We start from the raw sequence: 23,934 nt of genomic DNA, 5'->3' as shown, positions 1-23,934 counted from the left end.
AAGGGACACTTCACCCTTTTTGCAAAAAAATATATGTTAATGATGTTTAGAAGCTTTAGAACACTTTCCTGGAGGTCTTTATGCATGTGTAATATGTGGTTTTAGATATTTTAGATTGTAGCAGTGAGCACAGTGTCTCTGATGTCATGGACACTGGTCTCACTACCTTCCTGGACTACAATTCCCATAATTATTTGGTGCTCTGCTCCTCCTTGTGGATAGGGGGAGAGCTGTCTTACTGAGACAACATGTAGTCCAGGAAGGAAGTGAGCTCAGTGTCCATGACATCAGAGACACCGGGCTCACTGCTACAATCTAACATATCTAAAACCACATATTACACACATAAAGACCCCCAGGAAAGCTTCTAAACGTCATTAACATATATTGTTTTGCAAAAAGGGTGAAGTGTCCCTTTAACGGGAGCAAACCACACAGCAACAGGCTAATTGCATCCAAAAATAATAATTTGAGTAATTTCATAGTAATTTCAGTGAGACCGACATCACAGCCCCGCGGTCACCAAAGTGGTGTTTTTGTGGCAACAAGTGCAAACTACAACAGTTTATTGAACACAAAATAAGCTGTGTACACTGCTTAGCAAAACCATAGCCTTTATCCCCGGGGGGAAAAGAACAAAGATCCAAAACATGCCATCACCATATAGTGAGATCACTATCTTTACCCATTTTGAGGGCGGGAACCCCTTTTGGTGTTATAGCGTCATGTCATGCTTTTTAGCTATTGAAAAATAGCAGATCCACAAGCTCATAGCGCGCCACCGAGTGGCGCGCTACGAGCTTGCAGGTCTGCTATTTTTGAAAAGTCTAAGTACGACTGACATAGAAACATGGCTTTTTCAGAAAGCTGTGTCAGGACGTAGAAGACATTTTTAGAATCTGATCTCAGGTCAAAATGGTTAACCCTCTAACACCCGCATTGTTCTAGACATGTTCTAGACATTCTAATGATCACAAAAAAACATATATTACAATTATTGTACCTACTTTTATTAGGGTAAAGGTCAAAAGTCTTAGGTTAAAAAAATGTTCAAAATCGCACAGAGTCCAGACATTTATAATTTGTGTGAATGTCAGCCTCTGTGGGGGGTATTTATATGCAAATATCATGACCAATGGCATTGAAATTGCATTGCAATGAACATCACTGATGACGTTTAGGTGAAAAAAGAACAGAAAAAAATTATAATAATTTAGTAATTAAATAAAATAAAATTGTTGCTAAAAAGCAACGCTGGGTGTTAGAGGGTTAAAGGGGAGATATAACCTATACATGAGCGCTAACAATATTAAGGAACATGTACCGGTACATGTACAGTATATACTCATGTCTGTTAGTATTCTGTCTGCCGACTACAGGCATAATATTTCTGATTGATTTAATTCTTAACTTTAACCATCATCGATTAATCATTAACATTCCTGGGGGAGAGAGACTGGGAGAGAAGGGGGGGGGGGGGGGGGGGGGGGAGAAGAGGTTACAAGATGTAGGCCTGAACCTCTAGTACAGCGGTTCCCAAACCTTTTTGGCCGTGCACCCCGTTACCTCCCGACCTATAGCTGATGCACCCCCCACATGGAAATATAAATTGCACACGCTATATTGACATATATTTCCTATTTATCCACATATATGCACATATATGAACCTGAATATGGCATATATGCAGCATAGGCTATATATATTCTGCATATACTTGCCATATATTGGCATAATATATTTAACCCATTCTGAACGGGAACCCGTTTTGGTGTTATAGCATCATGTCATGCTTTAGCTATTGAAAAATAGCAGATCTACAAGCTCATAGCGCGCCACCGAGTGGCGCGCTACGAGCTTGTAGGTCTGCTATTTTTGAAAAATCGAAGAACGACTGACGTTTTTTTAAATCTGATCTCAGGTCAGAATGGGTTCATCAGACCAGTGTGTGTCCAGTGGAAACCTCGTATGAATCTGATCTCAGGTCAGAATGGGTTAAAATAACATAGCACCACCGTTAGCCTTTTCATGTCGCGCACCACAAGGGGTGCACGCACCACAGTTTGGGAACCACTGCTCTAGTAGTCTATGACGAAGAAGAACCCCTTCACGCAACCCAGAGCATGCAGGCGGAGCGCGCCACGGGATGGTTATATATTTTATAATACATTAGGCTCATCATGGCTTTACATTCACTATCGCTGATGAGCAGCGCTTTGTAGGCGAGGAGGGAGGCTTGTTCAGGAACTCCATTATATCATATATGGCTCTGCATTAATGTAACAAACATACCGGTATGCACTGTGAGCCAACGTGAGCCATGATGTCATAATGTTTTGCGGATTCACCGTACACGGAGAAGGGATAAAACGGCGTTCTTAAAGATTTCCACTCTGGAAGGTGGTTTCACTTTGTTGCATTTTCACCTCCTGAAAACACCGTTCTCGTTTAACCCATTCTGAACGGGCACCCATTTTGGTGTCAGCATCATGTTATGCTTTAGCTATTTAAAAATAGCAGATCTACAAGCTCATATCGCGCCACCGAGTGGCGCGATACGAGCTTGTAGGTCTGCTATTTTTGGAAAAATCGAAGAACAACTGACATTTTTAGAATCTGATCTCAGGTCAGAATGGGTTAATCAGACCAGTGTGTGTCCAGCGGAAACCTCGTATGAATCTGATCTCAGGTCAGAATGGGTTAAAAGGGGCACCAGCAAACGATGCTTCATTTTGCCGTTTTCTATGAACACCGTTCTCGTGTAAAGACCGCCTCAGAGAACCGCTCAGGAAAAGGTATTCATTAGAACAGATTGTACAAGAAAGGACAATATGGCCCAAACAGACCAATTGGAAAACAAATAGCATAGAATCAAATACCGTTACATCCGCTCTACAGAAGCCACATATAACATGAACGTCTTCAAGAACAGAGGAAGCTGAAAAGGTATTAGAAACAAACACCCCTACAGGCCTACACCTTAGGAAAACAGTCCATTGCAAGCTGTTGCCAACATCGCAAGAGCCACCTCGGAAGATCTCTCGATGGGAAAGTCTCTCAGGTTCAAGGAATCCAGAAAGTAAGCAGACAATGGTGTTGTAGAGACGGTAGAAGAAAGGGCAAAAAGTCCAGAGAAAAGATCAATTGGAAAATAAAAAATCACACCTGTGTGAAGTGAGGGGCGCTAATATATTAACCCATTCTGACCTGAGATCAGATTCATACGAGGTTTCCGCCGGACACACACTGGTCTGATGAACCCATTCTGACCTGAGATCAGATTCTAAAAATGTCAGTCGCTCTTCGATTTTTCAAAAATAGCAGACCTACAAGCTCGTATCGCGCCACTCGGTGGCGCGATATGAGCTTGTAGATCTGCTATTTTTAAATAGCTAAAGCATAACATGATGCTGACACCAAAATGGGTGCCCGTTCAGAATGGGTTAAAGTCTAACTCATGTCGATTAGGTGATGTAATGGTGACGTAAAACGGTGACAAAACAAACATTAAATTCTCTTTATTGTTAATGGCATTCAATGTTTGTGTTATAGGGACAAGATGACGTACATTTTCCCTTCATTGTCAATGGCGTTTTTTTAAACAAACATTGAACTAAAAACCTGTAGCGCCCCTTAAAGGGATTGTGACATTAAAAAAAAGGTTTTTGAATTGTTCTTGTTTTTTTTAGGTTTTCTAATCTCAATTGCACCCAAAAAACATGAACTTTTAACATTCAGTAGATTTTCTGTGATCTGGGGTTTTCTGGCTCAAACAGGTGCTCTGATTTGCCGGCAGTAAGTGACATCACTTACTGCAAATCCCATATATGTCAATGGGATTTGCCAGCAGATGTCACTGTTTCACTGTGTTGCCTGTTTTCATTGTAGCTCAAAAGGCCCAAAAAACCCCAAAGAAAACTTGAGACCACAGAAAATCCACTGAATGTTCAAAGTTCAGGTTTTTTGGGTGTAATTGAGGTCATAAAACCTAAAAGAAAAAATAAAAAGAAAAATAAATGAAAATGAATGTCATAAAACCTTTAAAAACAGAATAAAATACGTGCCCTCTGGAGACAACAGAAGAGAGAGAGAGAGAGAAAGAGAACATCTTTATCAAACGGTATCCACCCCTTTCTTGCAGCCACATGCCGCCGCAAGTCGATGTAACAAGCCTATAGCCAAAGATAGGCGCCTAGGCCGCGGCGGCCTATTTGACGTCATTAAACGATCACATTATTTTGGTCCTGATGCGTACTGCAACCATGATTTTTTTATAAGGAAACAGGAAGGGAAGCCGAGTACCGTAACTCACAGAGTCGACACATTCCTCCTTTGGAACAGGAAAGACAGTTTTTCAGTGATGGATAGCACTTTTTGTAGCTTGTTTTTAACCCATTTCGGGTGGGAACCCCTTTTGGTGTTAGCTATTGAAAAATAGCAGATCTACAAGCTCATAGCGTGGCGCGCTACGAGCTTGTTGGTCTGTTTTTTTTTTTTAAATAGAAGAACGACTGACATAGAAACATAGCTTTTTCAGAAAACTAAATGGGTTCAAATTCTTCTTTCCCCCCCATGTGGGCCTCCAGAACATTTCTAATCTTCCTTTCCAGCCTGCCATGAAGTAGCAAAAATGGCTGCTGTGACTGTGAATGGTCCCACTGTGGGGGACTTTCCTTCCATGAACACCATATTTTCTTATCAGTTTCAGTTCAACTTTCAGTACAATTAATTCTTTAGAAAGAATGTCTAAAGAAGTCTTAAAGAGAATGAGATGAAAGGACATTATTATTCATTGTGGATATGCTCTTCTGTTAAATAGTGATATGCCTTGGCTCACACAGTCCCGTGTCTCATCTCTCTCTTGCAGATGACCGAATTACCACAGCGATTTGCTGAACTTGTTATACTTCAACTTGTTATCAGGCGATATCCACTGACGGCTGTTATAGTTACTGTAGCTACTGTGTCAACACCACCATGCAGTGCATGGCGGAGGAAGTGAAAGTGCCTGTGGTTGTGTTTTTGCACAATTTCTGGTCACAGTACGTGTTCCCTGTCTGATGTCATTCATTTGACATTTGACTCGATCTCACCCTCAGTGTGTGTGTGATTCAGGTGTCCTTTCTGTTAGTATATACTGTATGTCATGTAGACTACCATCGAGGAGGTGCTTATAGGGGTCTCTTGGTAACTAAATTAAAGTTTGAGGATTTCAAAGAGTCCTTTATTGAGCACTGCTGGGTGATACAAACCATTACATACCCTCGACTACAAGTCTAACTTATAGGTTCGAGCAAAAGGGGGAACAGCTTACAGTAAGACAGCCATCTTCCAAAGAAAACAATCAGAAAGGATATTCTATATCTCATGTACAATGTTTCATTATAATTTATATAGGTAGAGGCCTCCTATAAGCCCCTTGGGCTTTTTTTGCCTCAGCCTAGCACCGTACCCTTCTCATATTTATATGTTCACTGTGTTGTTTTTATACTGTGCTGAATAAATAAATACAAATACAAATACAAAGAGAATTGCAGCTCATCATGATCTCCCACTGTGCACAAAACTCCCTCAATTGCCCCCACTTTGCACAGAACGCATCGAGATTGTCCACCATCTTATAATAAGAGTGTTCTACTGCTTTAACCCATTCTGACCTGAGATCAGATTCTAAAAATGTCAGTCGTTCTTCGATTTTTCAAAAATGGCAGACCTACAAGCTCGTATCGCGCCACTCGGTGGCGCGATATGAGCTTGTAGATCTGCTATTTTTCAATAGATAAAGCATAACATGATGCTGACACCAAAATGGGTGCCCGGTCAGAATGGGTTAATAAGTCCAGTCATTATGAGCACCGGGTCCACACAGCCCGCCTCCCGCGCCCGCTTCCTTCGGCTCAGCCAAATTTTGGCTAGTTTTGCGGTTGCAGATAAGACGTTGATTAGTGATTGCCACTGTGTATTTTGGCCCCGAAAATGAAATAACTGAGACGAGAACATCTCCCCCCAACCAGGTCAAACACTCCTAGCAGCCCGGGGACACTGGACAAATAGGTGGAACGTTGTTTCTGTCTGGGAACAGAAGAGACAACCCTCCCTGTGTGATTAGGATCAATGTGTGTTAAAGTTTGAGGGAAGAAGTTGGCTCTCTAAATGAGAGGTGGTTCCCCCCCCCCCCCCCCAACACAATAAGCAGCTAAAATATGTCCTCATATTACTTTAAAAGCAACATTGTGAACCACCGTCCACCGCCCTTGAATTGCAGCATCAGTTGACCCCATGAGGTGATGCATCATATCCTGTTTGAAGAGTGACCGATCCCATCCCCACTTTCTCCTCAGGGTCTGTTTCTCAACTGGCTCCTGACTCCCTTTCGGGCGGCTGTGGCTCAGGAGGTATAGAGCAGGTCGTCCAATGACCCCAGGGTCGGCGGTTCGAATCCCGGCTCCTCCTCCTCCTGTCCACATGTCGACAAGCGTCCTTGGGCAAGACACGACTGAACCCCACGTTGCCTCCAATGAGTCGGTCGGTGTGTGAGCTCGCCACCGTCGGTGTGTGAATGTGGGAAGTGAGGACGCTGGCGTCGACTGCTTCGCCGCTTCACCTCCCAATGTATGACTGAATGAACCATTGTGAAGCGCGTTGAGCACTTGGAAAAGTGACAATACCCCCAATCCAACCCTTAATGCTGAGTGCCAAGCAGGGAGGCATTGCAGGGATCCCATTTTCAGGGTTTTTGGTATATGACCCGGGTCACCCCTCGCGGCTGGCGATCGAACCCCAACCTCCCAGTCTCTGCAGGGCGGACACTCGAAGCACAATGCCACTATGCTGACTTGAACAGTGGTTAACAGAAACTCCTTGACGACAGCTGCCTGCACAATACATGCACTATGTTGGTTTTATGATCAGTTCTAAATCATTTCTTTTTAAAGACTGTTATCAAGACTGTTGTTTGTTTGCCCATTAGCTCTCCTTGGGAATGCTTTTAGTAGCATTGTCTAAAAAATAAAGTCATGTGACTTTAAAACAAGATCATGTGGAAGTTGACGCTTAGTTTTATGACCGTCTAAATGTTTCCCCCTGCAACCCCTTATACCCGTCCTTTTAAAAGGTGTCACTTTGGACTGCTAAACAAATACAAAAATATATTCTTTCTACTAGTACAGCTGGTACCTACCAGTAAGACCTGTTTTTTTTTCAACCAAAGTCCAAGAGGTATGTTGAGGTGATTGGGTAGTCTTTGTTGAGTCTTCTGAGGCGAGCTGAGATAAATTGAGATGACAAATAGACCCTTTCACAACATGTACGTGCATCTCAAATGGTGCTCTCTATCAGACCTTTGGAGAGCTATATGCACATGTGAATGTTGTGCACAAACATGTGTCGGTGTATGATAACATTCCGTAGCCTATATTCTATCAGCTGAGGCAGCGGTGGACACAGTAATGAAGTACACTCACTGTTGTTACGTAAAACATTGTAGTATACTTTACTTTCTTTTCAGTTTTTGTTCATTATCCCATTTTGGACTGAGGTCAATTAAAAAAAGGCTTCTAAATCCAATGTTTTTCCCTGAAAAACCCATGTTTCTATGTCAGTGGTGTTCAACCTTTTTCATGTCAAGGACCCCCGTGACAGGGCCTACTTTACTTTCTTGATTATTTGTATTTTTAACATTTTATTTAGATACGACCATCAGAGATATGCAGGATCTCTCTCTCTCTCTCTCTCTCTTTCTCTCTCTCTGTACTCTCTCCAACATACGCACACACATACACACACACACTCACTCACTCACTCACTCACTCACTCACTCACTCACTCACTCACTCACTCTCTGTCAGTCTCTCTCCCTCTAAGCTCTAACGGTCTTGAAGTGGCTCCAAACAGATGAGAAAGTTACTTATAATCAAGCTGTATTGAGACAATAATAACATCCATGTCTCCGGGACACTTACAAACACCCTCCCCCCCATGGGTCTAAAGTTTCGAAAGCCACCCAACACCCAGTGACCTGTTGTTGTTGCAACAAAAAAAATCAGCATTGATGGCTCAGAGTGAGTAAGATTTGTAACAAAATATCAGCCATCATGGTGGTCAAAACAGCACACATGAGTGGACTTTGTGGTCGGTAATGTAGTGTTTGTCAGATCTGTGCTTTCACCATGCTGGTCTCACATGTGCTCTAACTGGTGCCCATGCAGTCGACCTTCAGAGGTAGTTAATAAAACATATCACAAATTCTTTATTGGTGACTCAGTAAATAAGTTTGGCCTCGGGCCTATTTCCTTTGAAACTACAGCAGACCGCCTTATTTGCAATAATATAAGGCGGTCTCTAGTAATACAGCTACAGAAGTTAATAGATAAACATTTGTGCGGTATAACTGTATACTGATATTTAGTTAATTATCTCTACTTTATAGATACAGAGTGAAAGGGTTTATTGCTTAAAGGGCGGGAACCCCTTTTGGTGTTAGCATCATGTTATGCTTTAGCTATTGAAAAGTAGCAGATCTACAAGCTCGTAAGCGCGCCACCGAGTGGCGCGCTTACGAGCTTGTATAGGTCTGCTATTTTTGAAAAATCGTGAAAATATTTATTTCAGAAAACTGGAGGATTTAGAAGATTTTTTTTTTTTTTAATTTTAGGTCAGGCCTAATTGTCTGGACATTATTATAGATAGTCTATGTGGGACCTCGTCATTTTTACAGTTTTACAAAAATCGAAAAACTTGGCGCAATTTGCACAACCTTCACTTCATGAACCTAATAATCGCTCGACACAATTTCCACTACATCACACTCCCTTATTCTGCATTAGACTCTGACTTTCCTTCTTTATACACTCTGATGTCACTTACACATTACCTTGTTGTCCAAACACTACACACACAATGTTCAGTTCACGTAAAATCTCAAAGCATCAACCTATACAACACACAACTATTCAAATCTCTAAACACTCAGGTGTGGTGAGCAATCTGTTGGTAACACCTGACCACATATGTAGATGAACCACAGTGAATCCACTACATTGTCATCTGAGACAAAATGAGTCGGTCGGTGTGTGAGCTCGCCACCATTGGTGACGGTGTGTGAATGTGGGGAAGTGAGGACGCTGGCGTCGACTGTTCGCCGCTTCACCTCCCAATGTATGAATGAATGAACCATTGTGAAGCGCTTTGAGCACTTGGAAAAGCGCTATGAAAATGCAATTCATTAAATGAGCTTCCACCGGGCTGCGTCGAGTGCGTGAGTGGTTTCAGGACCACCCACATTCTTACGTTCTATTATACCTTCCAGTGTTGTTTTTTGGCAGAACATTTTGATTTTAGTTTTAGTCATAGGTCTCTTGAATATTTTTTCATTTAGTTTTAGTCGCATTTTAGTCACCCGGAATGTTTTAGTGTTAGTCTAGTTTTAGTCGACTGAATGTCATAAGATTTTAGTCGACTAAATCTACAGTTGATTTAGTCGACTAAAATGTATTTCGGCGGGCCTTGATGCAGTCGTAATGACTGTTTTTACACTTGCTGAAAATAGCCGATCTAATGCAACAAAGTGTATAATGACTTATACTGGATCTCTTGTCCACTAGTCCCTTCCTTACATTTTAGTCTAGTTTTTAGTCTTAGTTTCAGTCATCGTTGCTTAGTTTCCATCTGGTTTTCGTCAGTGAAATAAGGTAGTCGACGAACATTATTCTCCTTTCCTGAGTCCTATTGAGGAGTTCTGTTGAGGAGTTATTTTCAGCTTGGAGGTAGAAGGGGTATATATATATATATATATGAACGCAACCCACAGAGCCTGGTCACATATATGGCATAGGTAGCTCCGGCAGAAACTGTGCGCAGCTGCTGGACATGAGACTAATTAATTAGAGCGACAGAGAGAGAGAGAGAGAGAGGAGTGTGTGTGTGTACGGGTGTGCGTCAATTTAACAAAGGTGCAGACGATCAGAAATCAGCAGAGAGTGATCGACGTTTGCGCTGCTCTATGCCGTATTGAAGTGGACTCTGTCCCAGACTTTTTTCTCTCCCTGGAAATAAAAACGTCTGGGTTTCCGAGGCTACACATTGCCCCATGGAGGAGGCTTATTGTGCCGACGTGAGTCGCCTGTCTAAAGGGATTTACAGTATGCACAACTCAAGGCATTTCTTCTTCCAACGCTAGCTTGGACAGGGAGAACATTGCCTGTGATGCGGATGAGTATAGCCTGGCTAATAAGCCAGACTAATATCACAGATTCGGTCTGGCTTATTATAGCCAGGCTAGCGGATGATGAGGCCCTCTGGCCAGACAGGAACCGCGGGGGCATGATACCCTGTATTGTTTGGGAAGGGGGGGGGCCCTTTTGGGCAGTTTGAGCAGGTCGGTTTACAGAAAAAAAGAAAAATAAATATATATGTATATTTGTGTGCTGTTTTATGTTTGACTATGAAAAAGTAAGCCTGAGTCATTTTTACAAAAGCAGAAATATGGCTCATTCTCCATAGTCCTTGTCATTCATGTGTGTTCCATTTCTATGATTGTTTTTTTTTTATTCTTACACTTCATTGTGCTGTGAATGCTGTGGTAGTGTGCAGCAAATGCTTAGTCGTGTGCACTGAATGAATGGTATGTGTGTGTGTCATTTGAAAATATGGCTGTGTGTACCAAATGAACACACCAGTTCCATCTTGGGAACAGTTAAAGGAGCTATAACATAAAATTCAACTTTTTCAATTTCTTTTGTGTTTTTGGGGTTCCCATATGTGTTTTCTATCCCCACAAATAACCAATTTTGAACAATCAGGCTTTCATATCATATGGGTGCTTTAATGGAAATTGCTCTCAGGAACAGCTCGACTGATTTAGTCCTCATCGTGATGTCATCAATGTCACCCTGCTTTGTATAATTCCTCCTCTTCTTCAGTCTTCAGTTCCAAATTTGCATTTCCACTTTGTTTACAATGTCCATTGTTGTTGATTTTCTAAGCTGGCATGGAATGGAAACAAGCCTGGTTTTATCTAGCATCAGTATTATAAGGCCTAATAAAAAAAAACTTTGGTTTCCGGTTGCCGACCGACTCTATTAAATATGCGCGACTCATATTATTTTATTGGCATTTGGTGGAAAAAAAAAAAAAAAAAAAAAGAAGCTCAGAATGCGACCGAGTAAGACCCAAAAGGTCTTTATTAAAATTAAAATTATCTTTGATGAGACCATTGGGATGCGCGAAGTCAAAATAAAGTTTTCTTTCGTCTAAAATATCACGTGCGCAAATGTTTTGGAATGCGTCATCGCGAGGAGACGCACAACACAACAGTGACAACATACAGCATGGACCTGTGCACGGTGTCTGTGACTGTCCACTGCCCGTGCAAAGCACCGCCACAGATCATACGATTGAGTACAAAAACATTTGAAGACATAATTAAGGAGGTGAAACCGTGCCGGTGTCGGTTTAAGTCCGCAGAAGGGAGACACGACCGAGCGGATAAATGGACTATCATCTCAGCCGACATACTCTCCCCCCCCACCCTGGAGCCTCTAGGCGCCCAGGCTGGGTGCGTGCTGGGCATGTTTGACTTTCGGTATCTATAGCCCTGAGATGCGAGGAGGAGGAAACCCATTCGGCTCATGCTTCTACCCCGTCAGAACGTTAGCTAACGTTAGCTTAGCCCCATATATGTGCTCGGAGCTACAGAATGAGCGTAGGGAGAGGAGAGGGCACATATGGGGCTAACGTTAGCTATGTTTTTGTCTTTTAATAACTAGCACTATAGCTATGTTGATGCCAGCAACACGTTCTAACTTTTTATGTCAAAACATGAATGGGCGTAGGGAGAGGAGAGGGCACATATCATATATGGGGCTAACGTTAGCTATGTTTTTGTCTTTTAATAACTAGCACTATAGCTATGTTGATGCCAGCAACACGTTCTAACTTTTTATGTCAAAACATGAGCTGGAAAGCAGAGGTTGTTTTACGTTAGGTGGGTTGTTGCTGACACCACCGTTACCTAAAACTGGATGGCCAATAAATGAAGTACACGTGATTTCACAATGTTTACAAGCATGAAAGATTCATGCCACCCCAAAACACAGGCGCAACTAAATAAAATAGGGGGCTTGCAAATGTAGTCTTAGACCTGCCATGATTCCACAGTTCAAATGAACTGAGTTGCAGGCAGGAGGAGGGGCAGCAGTTTGACGTGACTGTGCATTTCATTACTGTCAGAGCCTTCTAGTTACTGTAAGACAGTACAATTTACAATTTAGGCATTTATCAGACGCTCTTAATCCAGAGCGATTTACATTAAGCAAGAACAAAAAGCATGGGAATACATCACATAAAAATAATTTATCATGAAACATGCGTATTAAGTATTCAACCAGTGTGTGGACATTCTATTCAAAGTTTTCAAATGTTTAGCTGTAGGCATGTAGACGTAGTGTTATGTGTACTTGAACCATTCATTATTTAAAATATGGTATTTCAGGCAAATATTGAAGTTATTAAAAAAGAAGCCTATCCATCATTGCCGTAGGAAAAAAAAAAGTTTAAAAAAAATCCTCTCTACCCATCCTTCCCACGAAAAAATAAAAAAAATTCCTTGCTACCCAACTTTCCCACGAAAAATAAAATAAAAAAATAAAATAAAATAAATTCCCTACCTACTCAGCCCAAAAATGACAGCCAATCGGAAACCAAAGTTTTTTTTTTTTAGGCCTAATGACTCAAATATTAAATAATCTGCATATCAGCACCCCCACCACCTCAGGACATTGTGGTACTGCAGCTAAAACTGCTTTCAAATATCAGATATTATATCAGGTTATATCAGAGTGGTGATTGATGCTCAAACCATTAGAAATAACTTTGAGGGACATAGACAATATTTAAATATTAAAAGTTGTTTTAAAATAATGTTGTTTTGTAATAAATGTTATTTGCGCTTTAAGAGATCTGACGGCAGAGAGTCATCATGGAGAAGGAGAGTCAGGGTTTGGCATTTTGTGTGCGAGGTTTTCAGTTTTGCGTGTGCCGTTTTGAGAATGCCGTTAGGCTGTGAGAAACGTGTGTAAAAATAAAAATGTACAGTATATGATTATCCCATTCTGACCGGGCACCCATTTTGGTGTCAGCATCATGTTATGCTTTAGCTATTTAAAAATAGCAGATCTACAAGCTCATATCGCGCCACCGAGTGGCGCGATACGAGCTTGTAGGTCTGCTATTTTTTTTTTTATCGAAGAACGACTGACATTTTTTAGAATCTGATCTCAGGTCAGAATGGGTTAATCAGACGAGTGTGTGTCCAGTGGAAACCTTCGTATGAATCTGATCTCAGGTCAGAATGGGTTATGCAACACAAAAAGCCTGTAAGTTCAAACAGACGTTTGGCAGGTGAGGTAAAAATAAAAGTTAATTTCAGACCCTGACACACATTACTCACACAGTCAACATTTAGACAAGACATAAGAGATCATTCTGACAATGTTCTACTGTGCAGGCTTCTAGTGTACGTCTGTGTGAACTGAAGTCTGCGCTGGTTGACTATAGGGTTCATGTGAATTATTGTTATAACTGTCTTTTTGACGGTGAAGAGTCGGCAAATTAAGTGGAGGAGTCAGAAAGTGGAGCCCATGCAGCTATACAGTATACGTGTCATGTCAATTATAAGACTGGGATGTCCGGGAGTCTTGTAATGTCAGGGCTGAGTTAACCAGTTACCAGCTAACAGAGTGTAATGATTAGTGGGACACTTGTTGTGACTTGTTTACAGTGCAGTCAACAGATCTAAGTGCCCTGTTGGGTAGACGCTGATCTGGCTGCTCACTATTAGCCACGTACAAGCAGGGCTCTATCTATATTGCAATGTTTTATTATTATTATTATTATTATTATTACTCACCAAACACGGCTGAAGTGCCCTTGAGCAAGGCACTGAACCCCCAACTGCTCCCCCTGGAGCTGCTTTAGTGGCCGACAGTATAAGACTGTGGTTGAACTGGTCAGCTCCCGTGTGTGTGTGTGTGTGTGTGTGTGTGTGTGTGTGTGTGTGTGTGTGTGTGTCTGTGTCTGTGTCTGTGTGTCTGTCTGTCTGTCTGTCTGTCTCTAAGTGCAGGGCGTTGCTGAAAATGAGCACTTGCTGCTCAGCTACTACCCTGGGTAAATAAAGGATAAAAAAAATATATTTATTATTATTATTATTTTGCATATGCTCCCAAAGTTGAATCTGTACAAGCAACCTCGAAATATAATTGGGAGCATTTATGTAAGTGCAAATCGTTGTCGAACATGCGTTGAGGTTGGCGACCGGATTAAGGTTGTCGAACATGCGTTGAGGTTGGCGAACATGCGTCGAGGTTGGCGAACATGCGTCGAGGTTGGCGAACATGCGTCGAGGTTGGCGAACATGCGTCGAGGTTGGCGAACATGCGTTGAGGTTGGCGAACATGCGTTGAGGTTGGCGAACATGCACTGCGCCCCAAATCATTCTATTGGTCTGAACGTTTACCCCTATAGTCTGACACCCGTTTCTCTGTACATTCAGTAGGTTATCTGTATGTGGGGAAATAGGTGCCTATATGTACAGCCAGCATGGATATGATTCACTCATTGGCACGGCACAGGCGCCGTTGACGTTCTTAAAGCTGCAATCCGTATATCGATGTATAACTGTATTTAACACAGTTGCAATCTGATTCAAATGCGGGGTCTACTGCATTGGGAAAACAAACATCAACCGTGAATTCAAGAGGGAATTCACCCGCGGCCAGCGCGTATATCTTTTCTACGTCCGAGCATAGACATGGTAACGCCTGCCTCTGATTGGCCTACCAGAGTTTCCTCTGAGGTGGAAGATGCTGGATAGTCTGTCGTGACTCGTGAGGTTTTCCCCGTGGTGGGAAATAAATAAATAATACAAGTACGATATATAATACAAGAGAATGACAGCTTGGCACGCAATTGAAACATTATTGTACTGTAAAAAGGTCTCTTTTCCCCTTTTTAGTATAACAGTGTTAGTTTACTGTAATTAGATTAATACCTTGATCTTTATCTTTTTTAGTATAATAGTATTTAGTTTACTATAATTTGATTAATTCTCATAATGTTTTACTTTCTACAGAGGCTACACTGTATTGTACCATTGCTTACAATGTGTACATAAAAGTACTGTATTGGCAATATGATTAGGTTACTATATTTATAAATGAATGCGATACCAAAGTGAGCAACTAGAAAAAACTGTTTGGAATCAGTGTAGAGGTCTGTCTCAATAAAGAAATGGATGGAAGCGGGACAGAGGGCCAGGAGACCAATTTAAAACCCATTCTGTGCGGGAACCCCTTTTGGTGTTTTAAACATTATGTTATAATTTAGCTATTGAAAAATATCAGACCTACAAGCTCATAGCGCGCCACCGAGTGGCGCGCTACGAGCTTGTAGGTCTGCTATTTTTTTTTTTTATCGTGAAAATGTGCCTCAAACCTTTGAATATACAGTGTGTCACGTGGGGCAGCCCGTGCCCTATACACATACACTGATGGAGAACAATATTAATACCTAAACAATAATTCATACCTAAATTACACAGTCGCATCGCTAACTTTGCCGGCCGGCTTGGAAGACTGTGTTAATGGACATACATTTTATTATTGTAGCACACAGTGAATTGTAAAAGAGAACAAGTACTTTGCAAATATCGTCACAGCATATTATGTTTGGTGTCATTTGTGTTTAATTATGATTGTTTGGCACCTGGCTCTCCTGCAGTACTAATTGGTACCAAGTGCTAGAGAGCAGGAGGGGTGGCTCAGTGTCTGTCTGTGTTACAAGAGATCTTGTGTTATGTTTTCTATGTATCTTGATGTTGCGTAAAGGTATCTGAGATAGTAGTCGAATTGGTTTAGTTAAACTAGATAATTGTGTAAGTTAACTCATGGGCCGTGGTTAGCCAGACGTTGAGTTAAGTGGGTTACCAATTACAGAACTGTTCCTTGGTACAGTCTGGCCTAGTATGAGAGGGAGGCTGCAGAGGCAGTGAGTCAGTTCAGTTGGGCTTGAGGCAACCAGAAGGTAACACCCAGGGAGAGCTGCTAGGGGGGGGCCCCCCTTGATGATGGAAGGGTTTTTAGCCTGATAGAGTTTCTCAAGTCCTGGGTTTGGTTTCCTAATTTGCTTTCAAGTAATTTTCTGTCTTTTGTAAGTTTAGTCTTCAGTGTTTCTTTTGTTTTGTTAGACCGGTGTTTCTACTGTAAAATACACTGCAGCCGGGGGAAATAAAACACCCTAAGATATTGCTGGATATTTCGGAGCCTTGGCCGCTCGACCAACTTTACACAGTATATTATCACAGAGTGATTTTAACTAAAATCTTTGCTTCTGGGGAAACATATTTTCAGATGGGGGGGTTCGGCGGCCAATTACACATATATTTTTTGGGGTTCTTGACATGAAATATTGAGCACCACCGAACATGAGGTATTTCAGAAAACTGTCATGTGCTTTTGTCTAGAGACCATCTAAGGCCCAAACAGTAGCTGAGTTGATCTCAGGGCAGACCATAAATAGCAGTGAAGTTTGGCCTATATTGAGCGTTACCGCGCATACTTAATGTTTTGGAAGGGTGGGTTTTTCCACCAGTGTATATTATAAAGTCAGAGCAAAATGGCATGAATATGGTCTCTATACTTTAATAATTTTACATGGCATTTCCATTTCCAGGCGAGGCCGGCCCTGCGATTCACACCAGAGCTGCTTTAGGGCCTGTTTTTGTTCACTTTGTTCGGGTCCATCATCTGTCTTAGCATAAAGTGAATGGGTACCCGGTGCGTTTGCATATTCAGCCTAGCCTGCTGCTAGTCCGCTGGCATAAGGCCCGCATGGCAGATTCCTTTGGGGGGGGGGGGGGGGGGCAGAGATCCTCCTCCTCTCGGCCGTGGTAACACTTGGCAACTGAACTGGAAAATGGTTAAGTTCAACCAGCCTGCCTGCATCGTCATCGTCTCACTTATTTCCCCCTCCCTCTCTCCTCTCCACTCCTCTTCAATTTAGAATACATTAATTTGTATTAGGGTAGGTACCCTCATAAAAAGCATGCAGTAATCCTGGTCACTAAACTGCCTCCCCCTGGCCAGCCGGGGCGCCTGATGGAGGGGAAAGGAACTGGTTGGAATAACGTGTTCCTTCCACGCGCTATACGTCCAACCAGGGAAACTCCCCCCTGTCAGGTGTAAAGGAGCAACTTGGACACTCAGGCATGAAGGAAGCATGAGTTCAAGTCCGTTGCTCTCCCCTTGTCCCCCATATATGGGGACTAGGTTGGTGGAGGGTGTGTAGAGCCCAGGATCACATTAGATGATTGACACAGGGGTGAATAATGGGTTACAAAATCGTGGGATAAAAAAATATATATATAAAAAAAAAAAAATACATTAATTTAGTGACACCTTTTTATCCAGACGAAGGGAAACAATAGAATAATAAGTCAGCATCAAAGTCGCATATCTCTCAACTGCAGGCCAGGCACACACACATAACCATCGCCAATCTCACCCCATATTTCCTTCTCCTCTCCACAGGTGCACAAGTCCTGGTCCTCTCTCGGACGGTCTCCCTCTCAGCGCGGCGGCGGCGTCTGCGTTATCCCTCCGTCTCCCCCTTTTGGACCAGACGTGACAACATGCCTCCAGCGCTGGGCGGGCCGCAGGGGTACACCCCTCCCGAGGGCGGCTGGGGGTGGATGGTGGTGGTGGGGGCCTTCATCTCCATCGGCTTCTCCTACGCCTTCCCCAAGTCCATCACGGTCTTCTTCAAGGACATCGAGGTCATCTTTGACGCCACGCCCAGCCAGGTGTCCTGGATCTCCTCCATCATGCTCGCCGTCATGTACGCCGGAGGTGAGTGCAGCTTTCGTGCACGTTATACACACACACACACACACACACTGTCAAGATATGATTTTAGGACCCAGAAGCGGACGGAAACAGGTTGAAGGTTAAACAGAGTTTTAATTGTAATTCAGTTCACAGGAAAGGAAGTCCAAACAAGTCCATGAACATAGGTCCACAAAAAACCCTGGCAAACAAATCCAAATCCGGCAGGCAAAAGGAAGGTCAGAATCCAGGCAGGTGGTCAAAGAACAAAAGCTAAATGCAAGCAAAAAACTGGTGGGACTGGAGCAGAGAGCACAGGGACACAGGAGATATAATCTGGCAGAGAACAAAGAGACAAGCAGGGTTTAAGTAGACTGAGTGTGACAAACGAACGGAGTGCAGGTGTGAAGCTCCACTCTGATTGGCTGATTGAGAGTGAGCAGATGAGTGGGAGTGACGGCACTGGAATGACAAGAAATGACAATTAGTCAGGGCAGAAGCACAAAAGGCAACAACTAGAAGTATAGTCACACCCACAGGCAAGCCTCAGACTGTATTCCTGACACACACACATGCACGCACACGCACGCAGGATTCAACATACATGCTGCGGTACTTTGAAAACATAGCCACTCGGTGGCGCGCTATATGAGCTTGTAATTCTGCTATTTTTCAATAGCTAAAGCATAGCATAATGTTTAAAACACCAAAAGGGGTTCCCGCCCCAAAATGGGTTAAGAACAGCTCTGTCGGCCCAGGCCGTAGCGTAACGGTCTGGGCACCGGACTGGTGATCCAGTCGCGGTGTGCCGCGGGTTCGACTCCCGGACCCGACACGGCCTTTACCGCATGTCATCCCCCCATCTCTCTCCCGTTTCCTGTCAGCCTACTTTCTATCCCTTAAAAAATCAATAAAGGCGTAAGCCGCAAAAAAATATCTTAAAAAAAAAAAAAAGAACAGCTCTGTCACGCACACACATAAACATCATACGTACATTCCCTTTATTTTTTGCTGAAATTGTTGAAATTGAAACATTTATTGACATAAATGTATTGTCATTTATTGACATAACAGGAATAAGAGCAAATAGAGCCTGGGCCGGTTTAGAGGTCCAGGCACCTTATTGGCTGGTAGTCCAGCATGACAGTGTCCCAATCCCGACAAACGTTGCTACGTTGCTATGTGTCTCCCCCCCCCCCCTATCAATAAAAAGGGAAAAGAATTAGCAAATAATGTATGTCCCCTATAACATCCCAAACTGCCAGTGAAATAAGAGGGAGAGGGGCAACTTATCTCAGTGTAGCAGAGTGGCTCACAACGTCAGCCTGACTGAATCATAGGGGTATCCCTTTAGCCTAGCGGTTAAGCTTTCCGTGCAGAAGACTTGGGTTCGATTAGTGGGTGTTACAGTGGTGCCATATACGTTGACCCGGATCGGGTTTCCCCCGCGGGGAGGAGGTCAAAAGGGGGGTTGAGTGCCTCACAACCTCAGCCCAATAGTCTCTATAGTATCTCCCCCGAATCATTAGCTTGGCTTTCACTCACACCTCCTCCTCCTCCTCCTCCTCCTCCTCCTCCTCCTCCTCTTCCTCCCCGGTATGAGTCTGGACTTTGGCCCATATAGGCAAGAGAGTATATGCAGAAGCTGGAGAAATCAGGAAACGATCGGGTCCATCAGTGACTGCATTTGAACTGCTGTGCCGTACAACAGTGCATGTATTGTTCCATGTGTATACAGTATGGTGATTCAACATACCGTACACGCTGCGGTACTTTGAAAACAACAATGGCTGCCCTCGACACAACACGTTTAAGAACAGCTCTCAGTCCCGTTATTTCAGATAATAGACATAATATCCGACACATAGCTCGCTCCGCTCACATAGAAGGTAGAAACTAAGGGACTGGTCGTTATTTAAATAGGAGGGGTAGCCTGGCATGACCAGACCAATATCACCGTGTGGATATTAGTCTGGAACTTCGGCGTGGAAAATGTATACAAACAGATTCAAACATCACAGCAAAAAAGTCTCACTTTGAGTAGTGGGCTCTGATTAGGCACCCACAACTCTGGGGTGAGTGGAATATAATTCAAACTGAATGAGTGCCAGACCACTCTGCCCAGGGATTTACACTCCATGCCATTGCAGTTTTCCCCTAACCTGACGCTGCCAGATGAGGGCGGTATTGGGTAACCATGTTCCCCAACACAAGCACTCATCTGGGATCTCTCAGGGAGTTGAGCTGACAAAAATCCGTTCCGTACCGAACCAATCAGCGTGAGCTAAGGGCGGGATATGTGCGAAACCGGATGTGAAGCTATATAGACACGTCAATATGATTGGTTGTGTTTGCACGCCCACACGGTGATAGACAGACGGTCCCATCCAATCATCTACCAAGTATCATGAAAAAAAGGAACAGCCCCGTCATCGAATTTGCTTCCGCGATCCCAGATCCCAATAAGCTGTGAAACTAATTTGTGTAGCAAGCTTCTTGGATCTGGCAGCGTCAGGTTAGTTTTCCCCAACTAAAGATCAAAGTTTAAATCTGGCAGCTATATGGGATACATTCATTGACGTGAGGTGATATTATTCAGTCTGGTTAACGGTTTATAACTGTTTCATTGTTATTGTAACAATCTGTCAATGTTTTAACACATTCAGACCTGACGTCGAAATGAAGGAAAAAAAGTCTAACACAATGCTTAGTTAAAGGGATTGTGACATTAAAAAAAAGGTTTTGGAATTGTTCTTGTTTTTTTTAGGTTTTCTAATCTCAATTGCACCCAAAAAACATGAACTTTTAACATTCAGTAGATTTTCTGTGATCTGGGGTTTTCTGGCTCAAACAGGTGCTCTGATTTGCCGGCAGTAAGTGACATCACTTACTGCAAATTATGTCAATGGGATTTGCCAGCAGATGTCACTGTTTCACTGTGTTGCCTGTTTTCATTGTAGCTCAAAAGGCCCAAAAAACCCCAAAGAAAACTTCAGACCACAGAAAATCCACTGAATGTTCAAAGTTCAGGTTTTTTGGGTGTAATTGAGGTCATAAAACCTAAAAGAAAAAAGAAAAAGAAATGAAAATGAATGTCATAAAACCTTTAAAACACCAAAAGGGGTTCCCGTCCAAGGACCTGCTTCCTACATGGAGCGTCTTTTAACCCATTATGGACGGGAACCCCTTTTGGTGTTTTAACTAAGCTCCGTGTTTCTCACCAGGCGTTATCTTATCTTGTTCCTCTGTGCTGACACAGAACCAAAACAAAAAATAAGCATTTTTCTTATACTCTTGCTGATTTCCTCCCTTCCTTCTTCTTTTCGGATCTTTTGCTAACTGTTTTCTTACATCTAGACACGACCATATTCATCCAAATAGAACTATATTTGTCTCCGCCAGTCCGAAAGGCATGGCCGAGATGTTTCGCACCTTGTGTGTGTGTGTGTGTGTGTGTGTGTGTGTGTGTGTGTGTGTGTGTGTGTGCGCGCGTGTGCGCGTGTGTGTGTGTGTGTGTGTGTGTGTGTGTGTGTGTGTGTGTGTGTGTGTGTGCGCGTGTGCGTGCGCGGCCTAAAATGTGATGTAATTTGCATCGCAGTGAAATGTACGCGCAGTGAAATATATTAATTAATATTAATATTAATTATTAATATTAATTATTAATATTAATTATGACAGTTGCATTTGCAACTGTCATAATTAAATATTTGATGACCCACCCGGGCCACCCCCATTCTGCACCATACCAACCTCTGACAAACAACGATCAGTCCCAAAACAGACCACCTTGTTTTTTTAGCGCGCTATCTTTTAACCAATTCTGGACGGGATCCCCTTTTGGTGTTTTAACTAAGCATCATGTTATACTATTAGCTATTGAAAAATAGCAGATCTACAAGCTCATAGCGCGCCACCGAGTGGCGCGCTACGAGCTTGTAGGTCTGCTATTTTTGAAAAATCGTGAAAATGCGGCATAAGTCTTTGAATATATATTCTTTCACAAGACTTATTTTTTGTCGGGCCTAAAAGATGACGTCTGTGTACTCCAAGTCAACTGCTGACGCCCACTTTTCAAGTGGCCTATGAGGCGAAGTCCAGACCGAGGAGGCCAAGAGTGAATCCTCATTATCAGTATATGACCAAAGCCACGAGGCTACACTGAATCATATGGATATATCCCTTTGGATTAGTGGTGAAGAGTTATTGGCCTTCCACACGGGAGAGACCCAGGTTCGATTCCTGGGTGTTACAGTACACAGTACTACGCCTTTTATACTGTGCAGGGGGTATAACTTCCTGTTTAAAAAAATACCACATTGACACTTCTGAGAACCTCTTGAGTGTCTGCCAGGCATGCTTTATTGCAAGCGCAGGTTTGTGCCAGCCTGTTCTCACCGCGCACGCACGCACGCACACACAGAGTCTTTAGGAATAATATTCCTAGAGAGGCTATTTACCTTACACGTGCACACTCAAAATGCCTCACATATATTATGTGAGGCTTTTAGAGTGTGCACGTGTAAGGTAAATAGCCTCTGTCATTCCACTGCCGGGGGAGGGGAAGGGAGAGAGGTGGAGGGTGTTGGAGTTGTGTGTCTCTCTGACTGTCTCTACACACTCTACAGGCCTTTTCTTGTGGCGCTTCGTGTTTCTCACCAGGCGTTATCTTATCTTGTTCCTCTCTGCTGACACAGAACCAAAACAAAAATAAGCATTTTCCTTACTCTTGCTGATTTCCTCCCTTCCTCCTTTCCTCCTACTTCTTCTTTTCGGATCTTTTGCTAACTGTTTTCTTACATCTAGACACGACCAGAATTATCCAAATGAAACTATATTTGTCTCCGCCAGTCCGAAAGGCATGGTCTGTGTATCCATCTGTGTATCCGTCTGTGTGTGTGTGTGTGTGTGTGTGTGTGTACGTGTGTGTGTGTGTGTGTGTGTGTGTGTGTGTATGTGTGTGTGTGTGTGTGTGTGTGTGTGTGTGTGTGTGTGTGTGTGTGTGTGTGTGTGTGTGTGTGTGTGTGTGTGCGTTCGTGCGTGCGTGCGTGTGTCTGTGACCAGCTAATCTCCGGCACCGTTGGCCTGATCGCAAGCAGAACTGTCCACATACACTCCCTGGATGCCAGAGATGAACCTCTTCCACATGGACCCGTTATAGCGCCACCAGGAGGCAAAACTCCTACAGATTTGTCCAAACATCACACAATTCGATACACAGTATCTTTATAGTCGTTACACGAAACTCATAGTTCATATTCTATCCTGATTAGCTAAGATTAGCGTCCAAAGTTTGTAGGAGTGCTCCGTAATGAACAAAATGCCTCAAATTCATGAACACAGCAGCATGCGATTGATGCATGCACAATGCACATTCCCACTATAGGCCGAGGAGGAAATGCCACAGACTTGAACATTTTCAAAAAATCACACCCGTGTGAACTGAGTGGTGCAACTCCGTGTGGGGGTCCCCGGGGGGGTCTCCGGAACTTCCAGACCTACAGGAGTGCGCCCAGGGTGCTGGCCCGGTTCTGGAGAAATGACAGGTCTACTGTGTGGGGGAATTAGCAGACATCTCTCTCTCTCTCTCTCTCTCTCTCTCTCTCTCTCTCTCTCTCTCTCTCTCATGCACGATCCACATTGTAATTAGCAGGCAACAGTGCAACACTATCTCTCTCTGTTTCTAGCACAACAGCGCCACTTTTGCCCCTAGTGGTACCCTAAACATAGGGACACAGTGGTCGCACCACTCAAAAATAGGCCGATTCGTGTTTTTACACCTATAACTGCACCAATCTGTGTGAAACATTTTATGCACACTCCCTGCTCCCTATAGAGGCCAAGGAAAAACCTTTTGCCCTGCATTTTTCACGTCTTGCCTTTTACAGCCAACTTATGTGAAATATATATTTTTGATAATACTCCTTCAGATTCGATCAAAAATCTAAATGTCATGCTAATTGGTACACATTCTGAACATTTGCTGGCCCAGAATAAGCTATGCCTGACCTGGTGGCGCTGGAGAACCGTGCTCCGAGGAGCAGTTTTTTCTAGTTCATCA

The 23,934-nt window shown here is 43.1% G+C and overlaps 1 protein-coding gene across 1 annotated transcript in view; it reads left to right on the top strand.

The window, feature by feature from the left end:
* The window catches only part of LOC310861893 (monocarboxylate transporter 1-like), a 59,765-nt gene that overhangs the window by 13,209 nt on the left and 22,622 nt on the right, over positions 1-23,934 (top strand). Inside the window, exon 3 of the mRNA XM_083769608.1 lies at positions 17,583-17,900. Coding sequence (XP_083625734.1) covers positions 17,684-17,900 — 217 coding nt within the window. The 5' untranslated portion in view covers positions 17,583-17,683. The remainder of the gene's footprint in view (positions 1-17,582; positions 17,901-23,934) is intronic.

Source organism: Protomyctophum parallelum, assembly GCF_964188405.1.
Source record: "Protomyctophum parallelum genome assembly, chromosome: 7".
In the NCBI taxonomy this organism is placed as follows: domain Eukaryota; kingdom Metazoa; phylum Chordata; class Actinopteri; order Myctophiformes; family Myctophidae; genus Protomyctophum; species Protomyctophum parallelum.
Note: the sequence above shows the minus strand (reverse complement) of the source record. Positions and strands in the feature narration are given on the sequence as shown.